This window comes from Trachemys scripta, chromosome 15, assembly GCF_013100865.1.
Source record: "Trachemys scripta elegans isolate TJP31775 chromosome 15, CAS_Tse_1.0, whole genome shotgun sequence".
NCBI lineage: Eukaryota > Metazoa > Chordata > Testudines > Emydidae > Trachemys > Trachemys scripta.
In genome coordinates this window covers 3,193,462-3,214,376 of record NC_048312.1, presented here as the reverse complement: position 1 = coordinate 3,214,376, position 20,915 = coordinate 3,193,462, and the positions used below count along the sequence as shown (strand labels likewise).

The 20,915-nt window shown below is 41.2% G+C and overlaps 1 protein-coding gene across 3 annotated transcripts; it reads left to right on the top strand.

The window, feature by feature from the left end:
- The first annotated feature begins 31 nt into the window (after window positions 1-31).
- Window positions 32-19,836, top strand: ANKRD13A (ankyrin repeat domain 13A). Of its 3 annotated transcripts, XM_034790952.1 has the most exons (16): window positions 175-271; window positions 2,258-2,314; window positions 3,020-3,152; window positions 3,313-3,437; window positions 3,971-4,016; window positions 4,775-4,918; window positions 5,487-5,682; window positions 7,000-7,066; window positions 10,562-10,643; window positions 11,486-11,544; window positions 12,754-12,884; window positions 13,636-13,793; window positions 14,645-14,758; window positions 15,859-16,019; window positions 16,588-16,655; window positions 17,757-19,836. In XM_034790952.1, the coding sequence occupies exons 2-16, from the start codon at window positions 2,264-2,266 to the stop codon at window positions 17,953-17,955; spliced, it is 1,734 nt and encodes a 577-aa protein (XP_034646843.1). In that variant the 5' UTR covers window positions 175-271; window positions 2,258-2,263; the 3' UTR covers window positions 17,956-19,836. The 3 variants fall into 3 exon arrangements, with proteins under 3 accessions (XP_034646842.1, XP_034646841.1, XP_034646843.1); XM_034790951.1 differs by lacking the exon at window positions 2,258-2,314 and having other exon boundaries at window positions 32-271; window positions 14,645-14,749; XM_034790950.1 differs by lacking the exon at window positions 2,258-2,314 and having other exon boundaries at window positions 32-271.
- Window positions 19,837-20,915: the final 1,079 nt, after the last annotated feature.

Sequence of the window (20,915 nt, the reverse complement as noted above, 5' to 3'; positions counted from 1 at the left end):
TTGATGTGGGGAGGGTATTTGTGAGGCACCAGAAGGGGGTGGGAATCAGTGGGGAGAGAGTCTTGTGGGGCTAGGGCTGAGGGGCTTGGTAAGGGCCCTGTGAGAAACAAAGAGGGGGAGATCAGAGTGGGCAGGCACCCCCCAGGGAGGATTGAACCTTCTAATACGTGGCAAGATGAGCTCTCCACGTGAGGCTAGTAGCAAGTTTCCTCTGCACGTCTTAGTCTGGAATAATGACTACAGACAGCTGGATAAAGAGCTGGAAGGCAAGGTAAAATGGGCACCAGACCAACATATGATGCAGTAGTGACTTCTTGTAGGAATAGGGATTGTCCTCCTCTGAAACTGCTCAAGGCAGAATACAGGACATGATGGACTGATAATTAGATCAGGATAATAATCATCTATATGCATTTTAAGTGACATGGGGACTTAGAAAGTAACTTTATATCTTAGTTAAGTTTCTCTTTGTTAAACTTACTAGGGGTTTATTTTTGTTTGTTTTTTACAGCTCTTTGTGATTAAAAGGGGATCACCTCAGGAAGGCACAGAGATTATACCCTTTGCCATGCAACTTCTGCTTATTAAATATTTGACTGTCTTTCAATATAGCCAGATTCAAGGCATTGAGAGAGATACAGATGGATTGTAAAAAACTCCGTAGCTGTCAGGAAAATGTTAGAAATCATTTGAATCAGGGCCAAAAGACAGGCAGATGTGACCGGCACTAATGCTTCTTGCCAGAAAAGCAGCAAATAAGTACCACCTAGCTGGGAGGAGAGAAAGAGAGAGGAGGAGGAGGAGGAGGAAACCAACATGCAGTAGGGTGCCAGCTACTGCCGAAGATGAAACACAAATTGATTTTTTTTTTTATCAGAATGGCACCCTCAGGGAGCAGTTCGCTGAAAATTGAGCGGTTTTATTTTTTTCTTTATATTGTGTTGAGCCATTATCTTCCCTCCCCAGTACTGATCTGGGGTTAAGATTACTGCTTTGCAAAGATTGTCAAAGCAGTAATTTCCTTCCTTGTTAAGACACAAAGGGCTTAGTTCAAGTATAGTCCTCGGAGCTTCACTGGCTGCCTTAGAACATAGGAGCCCAGCAGCTTTGCACTTGCTAGAATATAGAACCACAACTGTGGTAGAAAATAGCTGATCATCATGGCTCACTGTAGAACAGAGAACACACAAATCCAGCAGTCAGCCAAGAGCTGTGATGAAAGTACCAGAGTTAAAAGAAAGGCAGTAGGAGAAACATTCAAATCGGTATCAGATCCCAAGCAACAAACATGCTAGTAGGACAGTAGTGCAGGGTACACACTGGTAGAAGCATAGCCTGTTTGCTTGTATTGTGCCTGAGACAGTGAGTATGTGTTCTGAACTCATCAGCTAATGCTGCCTTCTGACACAAATCCTGATGGTCATCCACAACTCCAGCTATACACTATGAAACACTAGTATTGGCTTAAAGCATACCTGTGTTGTTTCTTGAGAATCTTGGAATGCTGTTACTATCTCTAATTCATATAATCTTCAGTCTGTACTAAGGGATTCTCTATAGATATTACTGACCCTTTGGTTGGGGTGTTCATCTCTCTCTTTTACGGTTATAGCATTATTAAAATAAACACTTGTAACTTAACAAAGATGATTTTACTGCCTCAGTTTATTTTTATTATCTGTATTCTGGTATCACCCACAATGCATGAAGCCCTGTTTGTGCACACAGTAGTCCTGTTCCCTGCCCCAAAGAGCTTACAATACAAGAAGAAGGGCAACATATGAAGGGTTAGAAAGACATATTCCATCAAGCCTAGAAACATCTCTCTTAAATGAAAGGTTTAAAAGGCATTCTGGGAGTACACTTCCTCTTATGTCTTCAGGACAAACTGCTTGCTGTGTCTGGCAGATGTGCTTTGATAGGGTTTGAGGGATTGAAAGAAACTAGCCAGATACAGTCAGCATATGACATGATAAATGGCTATAATGTACAGCTACAGGATAATCGTAGCAAAGAAATTGAGATAAGACTGTTCCAAAGTCCTTTATATTTTGGTCACTGCAATAGGCATTGCAGTTTGGAGAAAGTAGGATTGAAGATAATATGAGCTGCAGCAATGAGATGAGGATGGTTTAACTCAGATTCCTTTATGTTCACTACTTGGTGTTTTAAACATAATGCTGTCAAATAACCACGTTAAGTTATGTAATAACTTTCTTTTCTTAGCCCACTCTTGACTTTTCCCATTTTCCTTTAGTTATAGATGCTCTTCTGTTTCAAATCTCTAAAGCTAGTAGTGAAAAATATATGTAAGGTATGAGTATGTTGTGCTTGCATGTTTTGGATATTTGTGCCTTGTGTAGTTCCATTTCTTAGTGATTTGTAGAGAATGCACTCACTCTTCATTGTTCTGTGTGTCAGTCAAATAGATGCTTTTTTAATTGTCATGTTTGTCCATATTCTCACCAAAAAATACAAAATGTACATTGTAAACCGTCACCTGCTCTTGAAAATTTTTGCTGATTTCAACATGTTGGATATCTTCCATTATACCTTCCAGTGGCCATTTAACTGGTGACTGCCCATGGTACAAAATAAAAAGAATGGAGCACTGTCTACTCCTCCTAAAAGAAACTGTTCATGAAGAAGTGGGGGAGGGGGAAGGAATAATCTAGAATGTTTTTGTTTTCCCCCCCCCTTTTCCTCCCTCTCACTTCCCTCCCCTTTTCCTGTCATGGTGACACATACCTCCCTTATCCACAATCACTTCTATGATGCCCAGTTCTACTCCTGTTTGACTTCAGTAGGGCAGTAGGATCAGGCTTTTAAGATGGCAGTTCAGTAGCCGTATCAGAGCAAGTCATGTAGGATAAGTGGTTCCAAGCAACGAACTGTTCTGTAGGAATACGTATTGAGTGATTACAGCTTATTGCAGAAAATGTTTGTTTTAACTTTCTTAAATGTGTTCTGATTTTACATTTGATAGCTAATGCTGCACTAACTCTTGATTACTCACCAGGACGTCGATCAGCGTGACCCACGGGGTCGGACCTTGCTGCACCTTGCTGTTTCCTTGGGATATATAGAGTCTGCCAAAGTCCTTCTTCGACACAAGGCAGATGTTACCAAAGAGAATGCACAGGGATGGACAGGTAAGAGATCAGCTCACAGGCAGTTAATCGTTTTCACCTTCAACATTGAGGGTCCAAAATCTGTCTCTATAAATGTCACCTTAGGACCGTGGGATGTGGCTGCAGTGTTCACTTTGCTTTTGTTAATATTAAACCTTGCCTGTGTTTGGGTTTCTTGCAGTTTTACATGAGGCTGTAAGCACAGGAGACCCAGAGATGGCATACCTGATACTGCAGCATCGAGACTACCACCAAACGTCTGCAACACTTGGAGGGGTTCCTGAATTACTCCAAAAAATTAATGAGGTAAATGCTTAGTGAGACCTGAATTGCATGCTGATCAGTTGCAGCTGGACGAATTGTTAGTTTGGTTCTAGGTGACTTAAATCAGCAGCTTTAAAGTCAGGATGATGCATTATTCAGTTCAAAATTGTGCCTATCAGTTCTATATAAACATGTGGGAGACTATGGAGTTTTCTCTGTTTTTATTAATGATCTCGGGTCTTGGAGGAGGATGCTTATTCTTCCTACCTCAAAGGCTGAGAGTTATGTGCTTTTGTAGTAGAATAACAAATGAAGAGTAATTCAGTAGAAAACAATGATAGCGTTAGTGTGTTGCAGAACAACGTTACACTCTGTGCCCATTAATTTAAATTAAATGACAAATATCAGCACATGTAAAAGTCATACTTGTTGGTTTCATTGTGCTTCCTATCAGGAGCATCTCAAAACCTCTACTTTCTCTTGTTTCTAAAATGTACATTTGACATGCTGTACTGAATATTAATCTAGTGTTCTCTCCTTTGGTGGTTCATTTGAATACTTTTTTTCTACACTAGACTTCTGATTTTTATGTGGAAATGAAATGGGAATTCACTAGCTGGGGTAAGTTTGGTTTTTTTGGGGTATTTTTTTACATCTTTCTTACCTCTAAGTTTTAAAAATTGCTGAAATAAAAAGTATGTTTGCAAAGAAAAAACAATTCTCGAGCCCTTACTCTCTCCCAACCCATATTTTTTTCCTTCAACCCAAAAAGTCTTTTAAGTGTTGAAGTTTCCTTCTGACCACCTTAGCCTGCTGCACAAACTGTACCCTTCCTTCAAATATCTCTTGTTTAAGTTTTTTTTTTTTTTTTTAAAAAGGAGTACTGTGCTGAAGATTCTTCTAAGGCCATTCTGATTTTTGGGAGACACATAAGTTATGACAGTTACACAAACATTATGCATCAAGACATAAAATATTCAGGAAACTTATTCCTTTACACTGCAAAATAGCATTACAAGTGATTTGACTTTCTCCAAACCACTACATATTTAGCCATTGCATGAGGCAGGTTCCAAAATTGCATCAGGCCACTGGTCTGTTCTCGTGTTTCGTTTCCCTATTGTGTTAATCAATAAATCAAGAATCAGTCCTGATAATCTCTCTGTTCTTTGTTATCTAGACATTGATTCATAGGTTTAAGGCTAGAAGGGAACATTATAATCATCTACTTTATGGCCTGCATAACACAGACCATAACATTTTCACCAAGCAATTTCACCAAGCACATAACTTCTGGCTGAGTTTAGTCTTCCTACATTTGTCCTCTCTGTTAAGGATTTTTATATTTGCATCTGTGTGTGTCATTGTTTCTTTTATAGTTCCACTCGTTTCCAGAGTCTGTCCAAATGATACCTGTCGCATCTGGAAAAGCGGAGCTAAGTTACGCGTTGATATCACATTATTGGGCTTTGAAAATATGAGCTGGGAACGAGGGAAACGTAGCTTAATTTTCAAGGGAGAAGGTAAATGCTTTAGTACATTTGATTCATTGATCATCAATTAGTACACAAACTACACTGACAGATTCCTAGGGTTACTAAAAGGACACACGTAATTATAAGCTTTATTTTTGCATGCTTTCACAGACTTTTGTGCTGGGAAGTGCGTTTTCTGGGATTTCAGGTCACTGGGCTAAGCAGAAGTGGTTGGACTTTCTGTTAAGAAAAATCTTCTGGAGCAAATATGAATCACTAGAACTTGACTTTACCCTTCTCTCCCACTCTCCACAAAAACAAAAAAGAAATCTGCTGTGTTTTTCTTCTTGGAGGCCTGAAGCTTCATTATTAGTCTCTTAATTCCATTATGCAAAATTATCATAAAAATGACTTGGGCAGTCACCCAGTCTGCTTGCATATCCTTACCATGTTGGTGTGTAGTAACTTAAAAAACTTGTCCGAGGTAAGTGAGTGATTAAAACTTTGCTAGGCAGCTTTAATCCTCATTTTAGTCTATAGTGTGTGTCTTGGTCAGCTCTTCATCCTGAAGGTTAGTTCTGAAGTCTGTAGTCCATAAAATATATCCTTTCAACAGATACTGGAGGCTGGGCAGAACTAATTGAGATAAACCATGATGACAAAGTTGTCACGACAGAGCGTTTTGAAATCTCTCAACAAATGAAGCGACTGACTTTGGGCTCTGTGACGCCAGAAAGAAAGGAGGTGGAAAGACGCCTTACGTCTCCAATTATTAATACGTGCCTTGATACTAAAAATATTGCTTTTGAAAGGTAAGGTATTTAAGCTTCTCTTAATGAACAAATCCTCCAGATATGAAATATTCAAGATTATTATACTTGCAATGTAGTTTTTAAAAGCCTTGTAATATGTATCTTAAAAATAATATGGGACGTAACAATAACTGCATATCTTGTTCCGTATAGACACTTTATAACCTCTCAGCTCATTAGTTCTTGTCTTGCAAACAATTTCCATTTGGTGTGAAGTCCATTTGCACCATAAGATATGGTTTCCCATATTAGTCAGGCAAGGGTTATATCTTCTGATTTCAGATATGTACTGGTGGTTCCTGCTTATTTTGTGAAGCATATGTGCAGTATTGAAAAACCAATAATAGGGTTTACAGCTTTTCTTGACTTATTCGTTCTACTCTGGCTTTAGTTTAATCATATAAGTCTATAAGAATATCTCTAAATATTATCAATTAGAAAAGACAGTAAACTACTTATAACCCTATTCCTCCTTTTGTTACATTAGTTTATCCAGCATTTAATCTGCATGGTCAAAAGAGCTCAAATGAGCTTGCTTTCTCTAGGAAGCATCTCTATTGTGCTGCACATTTCTGGGGTGCTATAAAGCAGTTGTTCTAACTGCTGGAAGACATGTGGATTTTGTTTTGGTTTGGTTTTTTACTGCAAGGAAGAAGAGTTTGTCAAAACATGGATGCAGAATTGCAGCCACTGAGGGACAGCAGCTATCAAAGCTCACTAATTGATTCTACTAGATGTGTAAAGATTTCTTTTTTTTTTTTTTTCTTGAATACTGAGATGTACTTAAGGGGTAACATGTTATCACAGACTCTCAATGGGACTTAAGTTCCCAAGTTTCTAAATTCATTTTGAAAATGGGACTTAGGAGCGTTTGAAAACATTACCCGACATTTCATAGATAAATGTTTCTTCAGCTCTACCAGTCCAGTTCCCCCGACTGTCAGCTACATGTTGCTAGTGGAGATAAAGCTCAGCAAGTTAATAGTGATAGAAATGATGCAATAGTTTCCAGAAACTCCCAATTCTTAGCTGGTCAGGCATTCACGTCACAAACGAAAGTCACGGTTCGTTGGTGTCTGCAATTAAGCCAAAGTCTGAATGTGAACAGAAATGAAAATACTCTGAGTCCTGTGTTGGAACAGGGTGTTGGTGTTTGCGGGGACAGCTTATGGTATTGCTGCACCGTTTCTCTAGAGCTGTTACTATTGGTACCTCTCAAAACACTATTCAGGTGAAATGTTGTTAGGGAAAACAGGGGCTTGGGGCTAAATATAAACTGCAAATGCAGAGATAATTGTGGTGTTTACTCTTTATCAGAAATACATCTGGATTTTGGGTATGGAGGACAGAGAAAGCAGAAGGTGTTAATGGTTATGAAGCAAAGGTAAAAAAGCAATTCTTTACAACTAAGAGATCTCATAGCTAATTGAATTATAATTGTGATCTTCTGTATCCCCTGTGTATCTTGGATTTTTATAGCTTGCTTTGGTATCTGTAACTTCTGTGTTTTTGTCACCAGATCTGTTTTGGGAGTGACAAGTCTTGGAGAGGATACCAAATAGCAAGAGGGGTGTCCGTGGGTGAGAGCTGCGAGGGGTGGAGGGGAACAGGGGATGACAGGCACCATGGAGATTGTAGCAGATAAAGGGGCAGGAGCTCAGGAGGTGGGGGTAGGAGCAAAAGCAGACAGGGAGAGGCTGCTGGGGAGAATGGTATAACCACTGGAGAATGCTTTCTCCAGAACTTAGAATTGAGCTCATTGTTTCTGTGTATCTACGTTCCTTTGTCGTCTGTCAAGTAGCTGTGAAACCCACTAGCAAAGTGCTTCCATCCCATGCCCACTCCACCTATCATCTCTCATTTACTGTTGAAATGTTGACTCTCATCTAGACCTCTCTGCAGCATTCACTGCTGTTGACCATATAAAGATACTATTGTCTCTCCTGAGAAATGTGGCAGCAGTCAATGTAATGCGTTAAAATGGTTTAAGTCCTTCCTGGAGGGATGCATCCTATGAGTAGTGATGGGAAACTGACCCCTCCCTTGTGGAGCTGCACAAGGATCAATTCTCTCTCCAGTCCTATTCATCATCTACACACAGCCATTAGGCAACATGGACCCCAGTGCCACCAATATGCAGATAATGGAGCTCTACCTTTCCTTCACCACATGCCCATCCCACTGCCACAAAGACTGCCTCGTGCTTGGGTGAAATCCAAGGACAAAGAACAGCTGGCTGAAGCTGAACAGAAGCTGTGCTGGTGGGCAGAGGAAAGCATTTTGAATGATTCACAGCCCTGGTGCAGTCACTTTTGTTGGAAGGTACATACCCACAATTGGTCAATTCTGTCTTATAGCTTAGGAGACTCCTGAATTCATCACTGATGTGAAGTTCTCTCATGGCAGCATATGCAAGTAACTGTTTCTACCATCTCCCATTGGCTAGGAGACTGGTGGACAGTGACCTGGCCTCATTATTTATGCCTTTGTCACCTCGTTTGGACTACAGCCGTTTGGACTATTTCCTGCACATGAAGCCTTCAGTGCTTAGGAAACTCCAGCTGGTACAGAACACTGCAGCATGTCTCCTCAGCAACACTGTGAACACAGCAGACCTATCCTCAGCTTCCTGTGCTAGCTTCCCATAAAATATTGAGTCAAGTTTAAGGTCTTGGTCCTTTATTTTCAGGGTACTCAGTGACCTAGACCCAGGGTCTCTCCAAGATAACTCAAGCTCTGGGATGAAGACCATGGTTGACAACTCCACTCCTCTGGCACCATGTAACTTTCTACCATAAGAGTAACGTGCATCTGTGCAGTAGACAGCTTTCTTGGGATTGCCCCAAGACTGTGGAATGAACTCTCCCAGAAACTAAGGACAGTCCAAATCTCACCACTTTTCATTCTCCGTGCGAGTGTACTTCTTTGACCTTGCCTTCTCTAAAATAAATATATCAGTAGGGGTGTGTATTATAAAATCCCAAACACAGTCGTTCCCTGCACGCACACCTTCCTTTGGGGAGAGGATGAGGGACCAGTTATGTGCCCATTATTAGTCACATTGCTGTAGGCATTCAGATACTATGGTGATGAGCATGGTAGAAGAACTTGTGTAGAATAGAATCTGTAGGACCTCTGCTTCCTCTCTTGCTGAAGTTAAAAGGGGATTTTGGTGAATGAGGGCAGGGAACTGCAGGAAGAGAAAACATGGCTAAAGTGGTTGAACACCACTCTGGAGAATTGGATTCTATCCCTGCCTCTGTCACAGAGTCCATGGCATCACATGGCAAGTCAAGTAAACAAACTTTTTCACTGATAGTCACGAACTGTTCCTCATTTTCGAGTGCCTAACTTGATATCCAGAGGTTGCGTTTAGTTTTTTGTTTGTTTTTTGTTTTTGCAAAAGAGCTGAGAACTCAAAACTGCAACTGAGGTCAATGGGAGAGGTACTCTGAACATCTGAACTTTCTAAGTACTCTAAAAATTCAGGTCCTTGACTTGTCAAATTGGGCACTCAAAATTTGTTGACGCTTCTGACTTTAATTGCCATGTGCTTTAGATCCCCGTGTGTAAAATGGGAATAATACCCACTCAGGGCACAGGGTTGTTAAGATAAATTCATTAATCTTTGTAAAGAACTAAGATACTACAATGAGAGCACCATGGAAAACCTATGAAGAAATTCTAATTTACCTCTGTTTGGTGAAGGATTTGGATGATATATAGTCTACTGCATTATTTACTGTACACTAAATGAGGATTAAAATAAACAATGAATAGCTTCCCATTCAATGAGCACTGTCCATCCCGGGTGGTATGTGACCATGTAATTAAATTGTAACAATGTAGATGCTCAAGAGGGCCAATTTAAGGTTCTGGCATTTCTTGACTTGTGAGTGTAGGTCTTTGCAGACTTATTGTTCTTTTAATGTGCGGGTTTTTTTGTTGTTGTTAAAGTGTAGTGGCTTAAACCTGTACAGTCGACCCGTGTGAAACTGAATTCATTTGAAGCTCTGGTATGGTCAAAAAATTGGTAACGTAAATGGAACCTTCTCGCTCCTCTGGTTGCTTGGGGTCAAACCAACAAGGACTGAATCCTATCACTGCCGCGGAACCACTCCTAAGTATGAGCGCGCACCCGTGAGAGCCGGAGTTCCTTCTAGTTGTTGCATAATTCCATCTGCAGAATCTTATCAGTGACTTCTTAAGTAGAAAGAGAGAGCAGGGCCACAGCCTGACTGCTCTTGACTGTCCCTTCTCCCTCAAAATTAACACGTAAGTGGGGGATTCTACACTTCCTCAGTTTAAAGTGCCCATCCAATCTTTCAGCTGGAACCAACTTCATTAACAGGAAATTTGTCTGCAAGCACCTGAGTCTCTGGAAGGGCCTGACCCAGTTCGCGCTGAAGTCAATGACAAAACTCCTTTGACTTTTGCTGCTGTAGGATTGGACTTAGATGATGACTCATGCTGGCTAGTTTTCCTTTGTTAATGGATTCTTGGATAGATATTTTTATGTTGATTCTAGCAGCTTGCCCAGCAGATGGCTGTCTAGCTCAGCATTAGCATGGGACTCTGTCAAAGTAATGACACAACAATACGTATTTGTAACATTTTCAGCACTTCATGGGAAAATGAGTTAAATAGGCAGATCACACAATCATGTTTCACTGATTTCTGATGCATTAAAGTAGACGGATTCTTGCTCCTCCTCTTTCCTCTGCCTCTTGGTTTAACTTTTTGAATTTGTTGCTGGGGTAACTTTAAAGATGCTGCTTTTCTTATCTTTAATAGTTGTCAGTGGGTCCTGGTCTATGACTGGAACCCCTAGGCGCGACAGTAATACATATGATAGATAATAATAATATCCTTTTTAAAGGTCTATACAGCAAACAATGTGAATGTTGTCACAAAAATCCGAACAGAACACTTGACAGAAGAAGAGAAAAAAAGATATAAAGGTAACTTCCCATAGGTTATCTGAAACTAAATAGAACATTTTGTTAAGATCTTTGTACAAAGAGGCAGGACATAACCTTTGTGCACAACACATGCATGGTGAAGAGTAACCAGGCAAGTTACCGTACTCTCACTTGCCTCTGAACCTGTTGTAGCTAATTCCAATTGCTGTGCACTTGAAGTGGCTTATTACTTGGCTCGCTGAAGTTCTAATGTAAGTGTGAATGATTCTGTGTAGTTTTGATTCTATTTATTGGGAAAAGGTGTTTGAAAATTAGTGTCAGTTTCCTCTAAAGCCTCAAAAGGTAGTACCCTCCCCCATGGTTTCATTTTCTGTCCCTGCATATTCTCTGCCCTGAAAGCCTCTGTACTTTCACTTCATATCTGTTCTTTTTACCTGCGTTAAAACTATAAGATGTCTGCATTATTTTTGTACTCGTAATTCTGGGGTGCATATTGAGATTATAGTAGAAGGTGGAAGCAAGACCATAACCTTGTGTGGGGGAACAATTGCCTCTCGGCAGTTTTCAGACACTCCCAGAAACGAGACATGGTGGACAATGATAAATTTTAGGTGCCCCCGATGTTAGTGTCCTTAAAATCATCATCCCTTCACCCATTTTATTCTTAAATCTTGGGCTTTTCTAGCAAAGGGTTCATCGAAAACCAGCCTTGCCACAGTTGTCCTGCATTGAATGAGCAGTGCAAACAAGGCTCTGTCCATCTTCTTTTCACTATGGAGCTGGGGCTTCCCTTGTCACAGAGCCTGAGTGGATGCATGTGCACTTCTGTGTTAATTAACTCTACTAATGAGCCTATTCCTTCTCCCTCCCTTTTTCTCAAGCTGACAGAAATCCACTGGAATCTTTTCTTGGTACTGTCGAGCATGAGTATGGTGCACAGGTGAGTAAAATCTTTCTCTCATCACTGACTTTAAAAGCAGTCACTGCAGTGTTGAGAAGTAACACAAATAAGTTATGTGGATCTTATGCCACAGCTTCATCAAAACTGTTTCTTCAATTCTAGAAACTTAGTTCAAACGCTGGGGTCTAGACTTACACATGAGAGTTTTAATCCCTCCACCCCCACCTGTTGCTGTAAGAGTAATTGTACCTTTCCTTTTGAAGAAGCTCAGGACTGGAGGTGGGTCATGGAATCTGGAAAGAAGAGTGGGAAATTGGGCTGCTGGAGTGAGATCAGACTCTGAGGGTTTGCCATGGGCTTCTGTTCTTACCCTCCCCCACCCTTCCCTCCACTCCAAAAAGACTGGAATAACCAAATGTACTGAAACTGTCGGCTTGCAGACCTGCAGCAGCTTTGGATTGAAGATATGATGTTTCAGTGGTGACCCAGCACTACAAAGAAGTGGCAGGGGGTACGAGTGCTGCAGCAGCACCCTAGCATATAGCAACTTTGAGAAGTGGGAGGTGTCCTTGGGTTCTATGCAGAGTGTGAATTATTGATGTTACCAGCCCTGCATAAGAGAAAATGCTTTTACATCTGTCCGGGTTGAAAGATGAGGAGGTAATGGATTTACCAGCTGATGGCTCTGCCAGGGGTTTTGCTGAGGATCTTGCTTAGGTACTTGGCCTTCTTGGAATTTGAAGTCCCCCCCCCCCGTAATACTGGCTACTCTGAATAATGCGGAGCCTGGGACTGCTTTATATTATGGATGCAGTGTAGTTGTAGCCATGTCGGTCCCAGGATATTAGAGAGACGAGGTGGGTGAAGTCATATCTTTTATAGGACCAATTTCTGTTGGTGAGAGGGATAAGCTTTCGAGCCGCACAGAGCTCTTCTTCATAGTTTCTAATTTTGACACATTAAATCCTCACACCATTCTAGTTTGGCTACATTTTTGTAGGTAGACTCTCCTGTCTTCATAAAGCATGGTGAGATCTACAATCCGCTTGAAAAGCACTATATTAATGTACAGATCTGTCTTTTAGTCTGTTGTATCTGTGTGTTCATTTCACTGCTGACTCTCAAGTTAGGTGAAATATGCTGCTTTATGCAGTTGTCACTTAGATTGCTCTAGAATCTGAGATACCAGCTGAAGCTTTCTCTAGGAGGCATTGATGTCTACATATTATGTACTGTTTATTTTTACAGGACCTCAAAACAGAGTATGCCACAATGAATAACCCTACAGCCATTACTCTGCAGGAATATTTTGACCCGAAGTTCGACCTGAAAGATAGGGACATAGGAAGACCCAAAGAAGTCACTATTAGAACACAGAAGTGAGAAATGTTAATGTATAACTTGCAATGCTTGTCTTAAACTCTTCCTGTTTGAGGTCTACCTGCTTTGATTCTCCTCCAGTGTTTTGCTTTTAGAAATCATATTGTAAATGTCTAATACAATTCACTTTATTCAGGGAGTGGGGATTGAATTAAGGGTGGCATTTTCAAAAGCACTCAGTCTTGGCCTGCCTGCCCATGCTCCCTATAAAACCAGTGGGAGGAGAGTTAGGTGAATGCTAACCATTTTAGTAAAATCCTACCCTTTAGACAAGTGAATGGTGCCAGTCTGTCTGAGGCTCTGGAGGCTGAAGTCTATCAGCAAACCAGACGTAACATGGAGAGTGCCAACACTAGCTTCTCCCAGACTGTGCCTCAAGTCTGACTGGGAGTGCAGTTCGGTCTTCAGCCTCTGAGACCTCCAACCAGGGTGACAGTTATGAGGTTTGATTTCTGTGATGCACACATCTGTCTGCTGGAAACTGGACTGATTCCACCTTCTCACTGCATGCATTCTAAGCCATTCTTGGATGGTAATTATTCTTGGTCCTTACTGCTAGGCTGGGTTATAGTTCAGGTAGGCCACAGCTTCAAAAAGAAGCTATGTATCCCAGTATGTGCCAGAGCCATATAATTCATTTTCCAACCCTAGTGGTATTGTCATTAGCCTAATACTATGTGTATTTTGTCACATGTATAGTAGAAAAGTGAAAACTCTTCTAATATCCTCATGTATAACTCGCTGTTACAGGTTTAAAGCAACCTTGTGGATGTGTGAAGAATTCCCCCTCTCTCTCATGGAGCAGGTCACTCCCATCATTGATCTGATGGCCAGAGCTAGTGCTCATTTTGCTAGACTTAAAGACTTCATCACTTTGGAATTTCCACCTGGATTTCCTGTCAAAATTGGTACTGTTCAGCGATCTTTTGCACTTAGACTCTTTCTTCATTTCCATTTTGCTTCTATTCGTGTTCACCACCACAGCACAAAGGTTTAAAAACAGGGACAAAAATTAATATACAGTGTAGTTCCTAAAAATGCCACCTGTCACCCCACCCATCTCCCAGTCAGAGAACCTGGGAAAACAGCTGAGCCTTACCATATATCTGGATGGTCCTTAAATCTCAGCTCTGAAGGACCAAGCGGGGAAGTGAATTCCAAAGGCAAAGATACCTCGCTAAGAACTAGCTATTGCTAGTCCCATCTATTAGCACTAGTGCCTTGCATAACTGCAACTGTTTCAGTATCTCAAGAGACCACCTCTCTCCTCACAAAGCTGGGACTCCAATAATTGGGGCTTTATAGGTCAAAATCATCATCTTAAACTTCACTGAGGTGGCCACTGCAGGCAAGAAGCAAGGTGTGATGTGCTCTCTTCATATAGCTGTGGCTTCGTAAAGGGGCCACCACTGCATTCTACCCTAGCTGCAACTTCCAAATGGCATCAAGGTGTCCCTGTGAAGAGTGCATTGCAGTGATCAGCACCGGGTGTATTGCGGGGAGGTGGGTTGGTTGACTGTTCTGTGAATATAATGCGTGACTAAAAACTTCACTTGCACAGTGTTAAGTTATGAGACGAACTGACTACTGAAATTTTATCCTGTGGTAAAGTGAGGTGCAGTTCACTGTACGGCTACATAACATCTGTGAAATTTCTCTCTCTAAGCATGTATAAAAACCCATTGCTGCTGCTGTAACTGTGGAAAAGTGTGTGGCTCTGCTGTGTCTCACAGAAATCCTGTACTTCTTCCATTTACAGAAATTCCCTTGTTTCATGTGCTTAATGCTCGAATTACATTTGAAAATGTTAATGGCTGCAGGACAGCTGAGGAAGCTTCATCACAAACTGCTGAAGGTGCAGAGTGTGAGTTGGGTAAGAAGGTGTAACGCTCTGGTGGGTTTATGCGAGGGCTTTGTTTGTGTACTTGCTCTCAGTGGGATTTATAGAATAAAGCAAACCTGTAGGCTCTACAGGCTTGAACTGAGGAGACTACAGTTGGTTGTGGTTCTGATCTGGAAAGCCATATGTGTAGTAAAATATCTAAGTGGCTGGAATGTGTATTCACCAATCAGATTAACCCATTCTCACTTCGAAACCCCCACTCAATTGCCTGTTCCAGGTTAACTCCTTGGGTACTGGAGACTAATGTTCTTGCCTTTATCGCTTATACAAAACCTGTGTATGTGAGAAGTACAATGGTAAATAGTCAGCGAGTGATTTGTTTCCATGCTTATATAGAAAGGGCTACAATGGGGAGGGTGTGCACGATAATGGGGAAACAACATTGCATATGTATAATGCATTCCCCTGTGAGCTGCTGACAAACTCTTCTGCTAGGAATCATCAGCCTTAGTGATAGGTTGGCTGCACTTTGTGTTTAACTTTTTGGCAAACTTGCCTCTCTCTTGTTTTTACTTATCAAAGTTCAGTGTAGCCTGCTTAGTTCTTTGGTGCCACATGTCCGTTTTCCCTGCTGCAAAACTTGCTGGCACCGTGTTCATCTATGTTCTATTTATTCCTGTACCGTGGCTGCTATGCAAACCTCTCCGGACCCCATTCACATAGGATGGATGTACTGTGGGTGGTTCGCCTGAACCGAAGGCCCAGATTATAACAGGGTTCAAAAAAGAAATAGATAAGTTCATGGGGGATTGGGCAAGGCTGCAAAACTATCCTCTGAAGTATCCCTAGCCTTTGTTTGCTAGAAGCTGGGAAAGGGAGACAGGGGATGGATCACTTGATGATTGATTCCCTGTTCTGTTCATTCCCTCTGAAGCACCTGGCATTGGCCACTGTCAGAAGACAGGATATTGGGCTAGATGGACCATTGGTCTGACCCAGTTTGGCCATTCTTATGTTCTTGGGGTCTTGTCTTGGCTTATTTATATAAATGAAAGTAGGTTTGGGGAGTTGATTTTTGGATTAACAAGCTGTAAGCGTACAATACAGTATATCTTCAACTATATTTTTAGCTTCTATAGCCTCTAGCTTTGAGGTCGACCAGTCTGTGTTTGAGATCCCCAAATCTTATCACACTCAACATGATGGTAGAAACGTGCGTGTGCAAGATGAAGATAATGAAATAATGCAGTTTGCTATTCAGCAGAGTTTGTTGGAGTCCAGTGGGAATAAAGTAAGTCTGTACTGCCAGCTGTTCAATGTTCTTTCCTTTTCTAGATACAGTATAGTATGTCTCCTTTTACCTCCGTCCTGGTTTTGACTTGGAAAAATTTACTTGGCTAGTTTAAAAATGAAGTACCAGTTCACCAAAGGTTTCAGAGTAGCAGCCGTGTTAGTCTGTATCCACAAAAAGAACAGGAGTACTTGTCAAGTATCAGGGGGTAGGCACCTTAGAGACTAACACATTTATTAGAGCAGTTCACTAAAGTAATTGTACACCTAATACAGAGTTAGCTTCTTGTTTCAGCTTTATATTATCCACCAAAGCAATATTTCTTTATTTTAACATGAGCTGTATATAGCAAGACACGTCTCTAAACTCATACCAAGGTATTTATAGCTTCTGCAGGAATGGATGACAGATCCCTGTAATATTGCAGTTTTCAAAAAAATCTTAACACAGGAATTTTTTGAAACTTGTCACCGCAAATATCAATGAGATATTCATGTCTGACTTAGAAATGACTTTCAAATATGACTTGCATTGCTAATTCCTGAATCACTGTGGCCCTTTCCCCCAGGAAGCCTTAGGAATGCATTCCAATGGAGCAGTGGCTTATGCGCAGGACTTTAATATACAGTATCAAAGGTAATTTTAACTTTTCTAAAATTCTTAAACGCATTGGGCCAGAGTGTAATTACCTCCAAGAGTAGCCCACAGGCATGCTGCACTTTGTATAGCCAAGCAGGAGAGCACCCAGGCATATAAGGCAAGGCACAGCAGAAGAACAGAAGCCCAGATCACATACTTTGTGGTACTGCTAGTCTCCAAGAAGAAGCTCAAACAAGCCTCCTTGTATAGTATCGGGGTAGCCGTATTAGTCTCTATCCAAAACAACAAGGAGTCCGGTGGCACCTTAAAGACTAACAGATTTATTTGGGCATAAGCTTGCAAGAAAAACTGAGGGTTTTTTTACCCACGAAAGCTTATGCCCAAATAAATCTGTTAATTTTTAAGGTGCCACCGGACTCCTTGTTCTCCTTGTATAGTAGAATATGGCCTTGCTAGCTCAGTCTAAGGATTGGAGTTTTGGTTTCTTCAACCAGCCCTTGAGCACCCGCCGAACAAAGGATCCTTTATCTAACTAGACCAGAATTCAAGATTCTCTTTTTCTCCTGCAACAGCTGCTAATGTGACCCCTCTAACAAGTGTCATCCCCCTTATTTACCACACCCTGGACAGTTGAGAATTTTTGTTTTTTTCCCAAACTTAAGTTACCTGTTACAAATTTAGGAGCAAATTTTTAATGGCCTCTGAAAATAGGCTGCAGTGTCTTAGATTCTTCCTCTTGCAGATGCAAACAAGCATTTGTGTATGCATCAAGAATATCATCTCACTATCTGCTTTGTACATGCCGATGGTTGTGCGTATAAACGAGGTGAGTGCACATTTAGAGGCTGCTGAAAACAGCCATTAGGGAGCAGATCTTCGATAGCAGGCTCTCAGGAACTTTCAGAGAAAAATGGATGTCATGTTTGGAAACTGCATGACAGCTACTCCTTCATAGAACACAGTCCTCTCTGTAACTGTCCTGGGGATTGCTTTCTTCCCCTTCAGGAAAGGGAGGCTATCTGGCAGTTGGAGAGTCTCTTAGAGACCTTGCTCAAAAACTGATAGGAAGAAAATGAAGTAAAATGGGATATGTACCTCTCAGCTCTTGAAACTGTTTCTCTCTCTCTCTCTCACCAGGGCACTTCAGGAGAGCTGTATTATGAGTTCAAGTACTCCCCATTTTAGCACTCCAAATGAGACATCCAGCTTTGATAAAGACTTACAGCTTGCCATGGAGTTGTCTGTCAGAGAGCAGCAGGAGCGGGAGAAACGGCGTCGTGAAGAGGAGGAGGAAGAATTTCAACAAGCTTTGCAGCGCTCTCTCACAGAAAAATAGACTCCTCCTTCAATCCTCTGAAAGACTCAATACTCAATGTATGTGACCCCGAGGGCTGCAGTAGCTAGGAGCCTGAGGACCACTCTTTGGTTGCATAAGTAGAGGACGTCCTAGCCATCTTTTAATTGTCACCTTTAACATACAGATGTGGCCCAGAGATGCTACAGCTCTGGGCGTGCAGTTCTCTATCTTGACCCAAGTGCCCTGGCATGTTGTGTGCGGACACCTGTAGTTTCTATGGGCTGCTACCTCCATGATTAAAGGTGAGGGCAGCGGTAGAATTCCAGGAGCTATATTTGGCTCTCAGGCCATCTCCTGTTCAAAAATTTCATAAAGGGAAGAGAGAGAGAAATATATTAAAGAACTGGAAACCTTGCCTGGGCTATATATGTAGGAGCACAGCAATATTTGAGAACCTGATACATAGCGAGTTCAGAAGAGAAACTTCCTTATACCTACCAAAGACATATTAGTCTGTTCAGTCTTTTCTAGTAATTGAATGCCAGTCACTGTTTCTTTTCTAAATAGAGAGGAGAATGTGTGAAGTAGTCTTTCACTCCAGCGAGTGTTTTCCATTAGGTTTGGGTGCACATGGCTAAAGATATTTTCTCTTTTCAGTTCCTGAGCATTTAAAATGCAGCCATGCTTATCAATATGGTTGATTTTTAAACTTGAGTTAATTCAGGCTAGAGGTGCACTCAAGATTAAACTAATGCTCTCTGGCCAAGGGCAAAAAAGATAGCTAATAGAAGTTTTTTTTCCCTTGAAAAGGGACTACCTGTTCATTCAAATATAGGTTTCTCTGTAGTGATTCAAGACCAGCTTAGTTCACACAATCAAAGAGGGCAGCAAGAAAATACATAGAAATAGGTGCTTTTTTTAAAAGATCAATTTACTTTTTTTGTGAAAGAAATTGACACTGATTTGAAGGTAGTGTGCTGAATTCATACAGAGAAATTAGGTGACATTTTTGTGAATGCCTATAAGTAAGTAAGTTCTGCCATCTCAAAGGGAAATATAAATATTGCTTTTTAAAAGTCAAATGTAAATCCTACATGTGAATACCTATTTTGTATCTAAATCTTTTTATTGATTTTTTTAAGACAAACCAATTCAATACAATTACACTCTTAGGGAATAGTATCATTAGCAATACAGGAGTGTATTTTTACCAAGTTTTCTCAGGTCTTTATTCATACTATATATTTTTAGTTCTTTTGTCTGCACTTCTGTAAATGTATGTAGCGTACATGCTGTGATTGTCAAATGCACTCCTCCAGTACATACCGTACAACCATAGGAAAGCCTTATCGCAATGAAACGTATTACTGAGCAATATTTCCTACTTATAGCTGGCAGAAGTGCAAAGAAACCTATGGTACATGTGGTCTTATCCTGCATTTGTTACTCAGGCAAAACACAGGGCTGCCTCTGGCTCTGTGTGACAGACTATTAACCAGTCTAACTTGCAATAAAATGGACATGATCATAATCAGTAAAAGGTAATCTAGAACTCAGCTTTATACCATATAATCATCCATTGTTTATGTAGCAATCAGATTAAAATTCCTTGTATGCTCTCTTGTGCCAGTATAATCTGTGCCATGTTTGTTTCAGACTATGCAGCTTGCATTTCATCAAACTTTAACTTCATCCCTAAATAGCTTATTTGGGCTTAGCAGTAACACTGTCACTTGCTTCCCATAAGCAGCTCTACATCGGAATTATTGCTCCTCTCTTTGAAAAGAGAATTGCTGTAACTGTCACACCTACCCGAGGGACTAAAGCCTTTTGTTAAGGTTTTGACAAGTTGTGAAATAACAGATAAAAGAATTCAGTTTTTTCCCCTCATGTGGAAATAAAGAACATTGCTCCCTTTAAGAGCATTTGTCTGGCATTCTGATTACTAATAGCAAAACAAGATCTCAAACCCACCTTCCCCCCAGCAATTTATTTTTTGTGCTTTGGTCACCATAAACTAAATGTATATTTGCTTCCTAGTCACCGAAGAATCCTCCCAAATGGGAGTGGAAGCTGGGTGGGATAATAATTCTTTAAGCACATAAATTTTATTCTAGGCAGAGCTGGCACCAACAACCATAGGTCAGGTTGCTGAATACTTCCCATTATAAAATGCTGTTTTCAATTGCTGTACAACTGTGACCATTTGGACTGAAACTTACCATGCCTGGTGTCTGCCTTAAGCCAAATGACTGTTTTATTTTTTAAGCTTCATTGCTTTTTGAGAACAAAGCTTGGGAGTGGGGGGAAAATGTTGGTAAAACTGTTAAAATCATTTAACTGAGAAGCTCTACTGCCCCCATGCTCTGGAGCAGCGGCTTGGGCGGTGATACTTGCTGCTCCTGGCAAAATCTGGCCAAATTTGCCCAGGTTATAAGCATCTGAAAAAACAGCAATTCCTACATACACAGTAGAGGCTTGTTATTAATTAGCCACATTATCTGCACTAAGTGTGCTTGATTGCTCTATCCTTGGGCTAAAGGAATTAAGCAGGACTTCCACTGCATTTACTCCCACCAGTGACTGCAGTGGGACTGTACTCAAGAGCTGAGAACAGGGAGACTCTCTCTTGCTGGGGTGCCCAGAGAATGTAGAACAGAAAAACCCCTCAGTGGAATGCGTGGAGGGGACTGAGACAGGAGCTGGGATCAGGAGGGTTGGAGTGCTGGGACAGAATCTGACTGGGAAACAACTGGGCCCGGGACTGGCTGGAAAGAGGGGTAGAAGACTCACGGTGCCTGCACTTCTGAATTGATTGTAACATTTTAGCCCCTACTGGGGCCACTCTCACGATGACACAATTTCTAGCACTTGTCTGATTTTTTTTTTCAGTTCTGTCCAGAACTCCCTCTCCTTCCCCACTCTCCCACCTCCTGGGATGAGGAGCCAATCAGGGCTGCTTGCAAGAAGTAGGTCCGAGCTCTCTCATGAGCCAGAGG

What these genes read in the sequence shown, in the direction of transcription:
- ANKRD13A (XM_034790950.1), top strand. Translation starts at nt 176, where the DNA reads ATGAGCTCTCCACGTGAGGCTAGTAGCAAGTTTCCTCTGCACGTCTTA. An exon ending in TACTCCAAAAAATTAATGAG is followed by an intron (nt 3,438 to 3,970) that starts GTAAATGCTTAG and finishes TTTCTACACTAG; the next exon opens with ACTTCTGATTTTTATGTGGA. An exon ending in CTTAATTTTCAAGGGAGAAG is followed by an intron (nt 4,919 to 5,486) that starts GTAAATGCTTTA and finishes TCCTTTCAACAG; the next exon opens with ATACTGGAGGCTGGGCAGAA.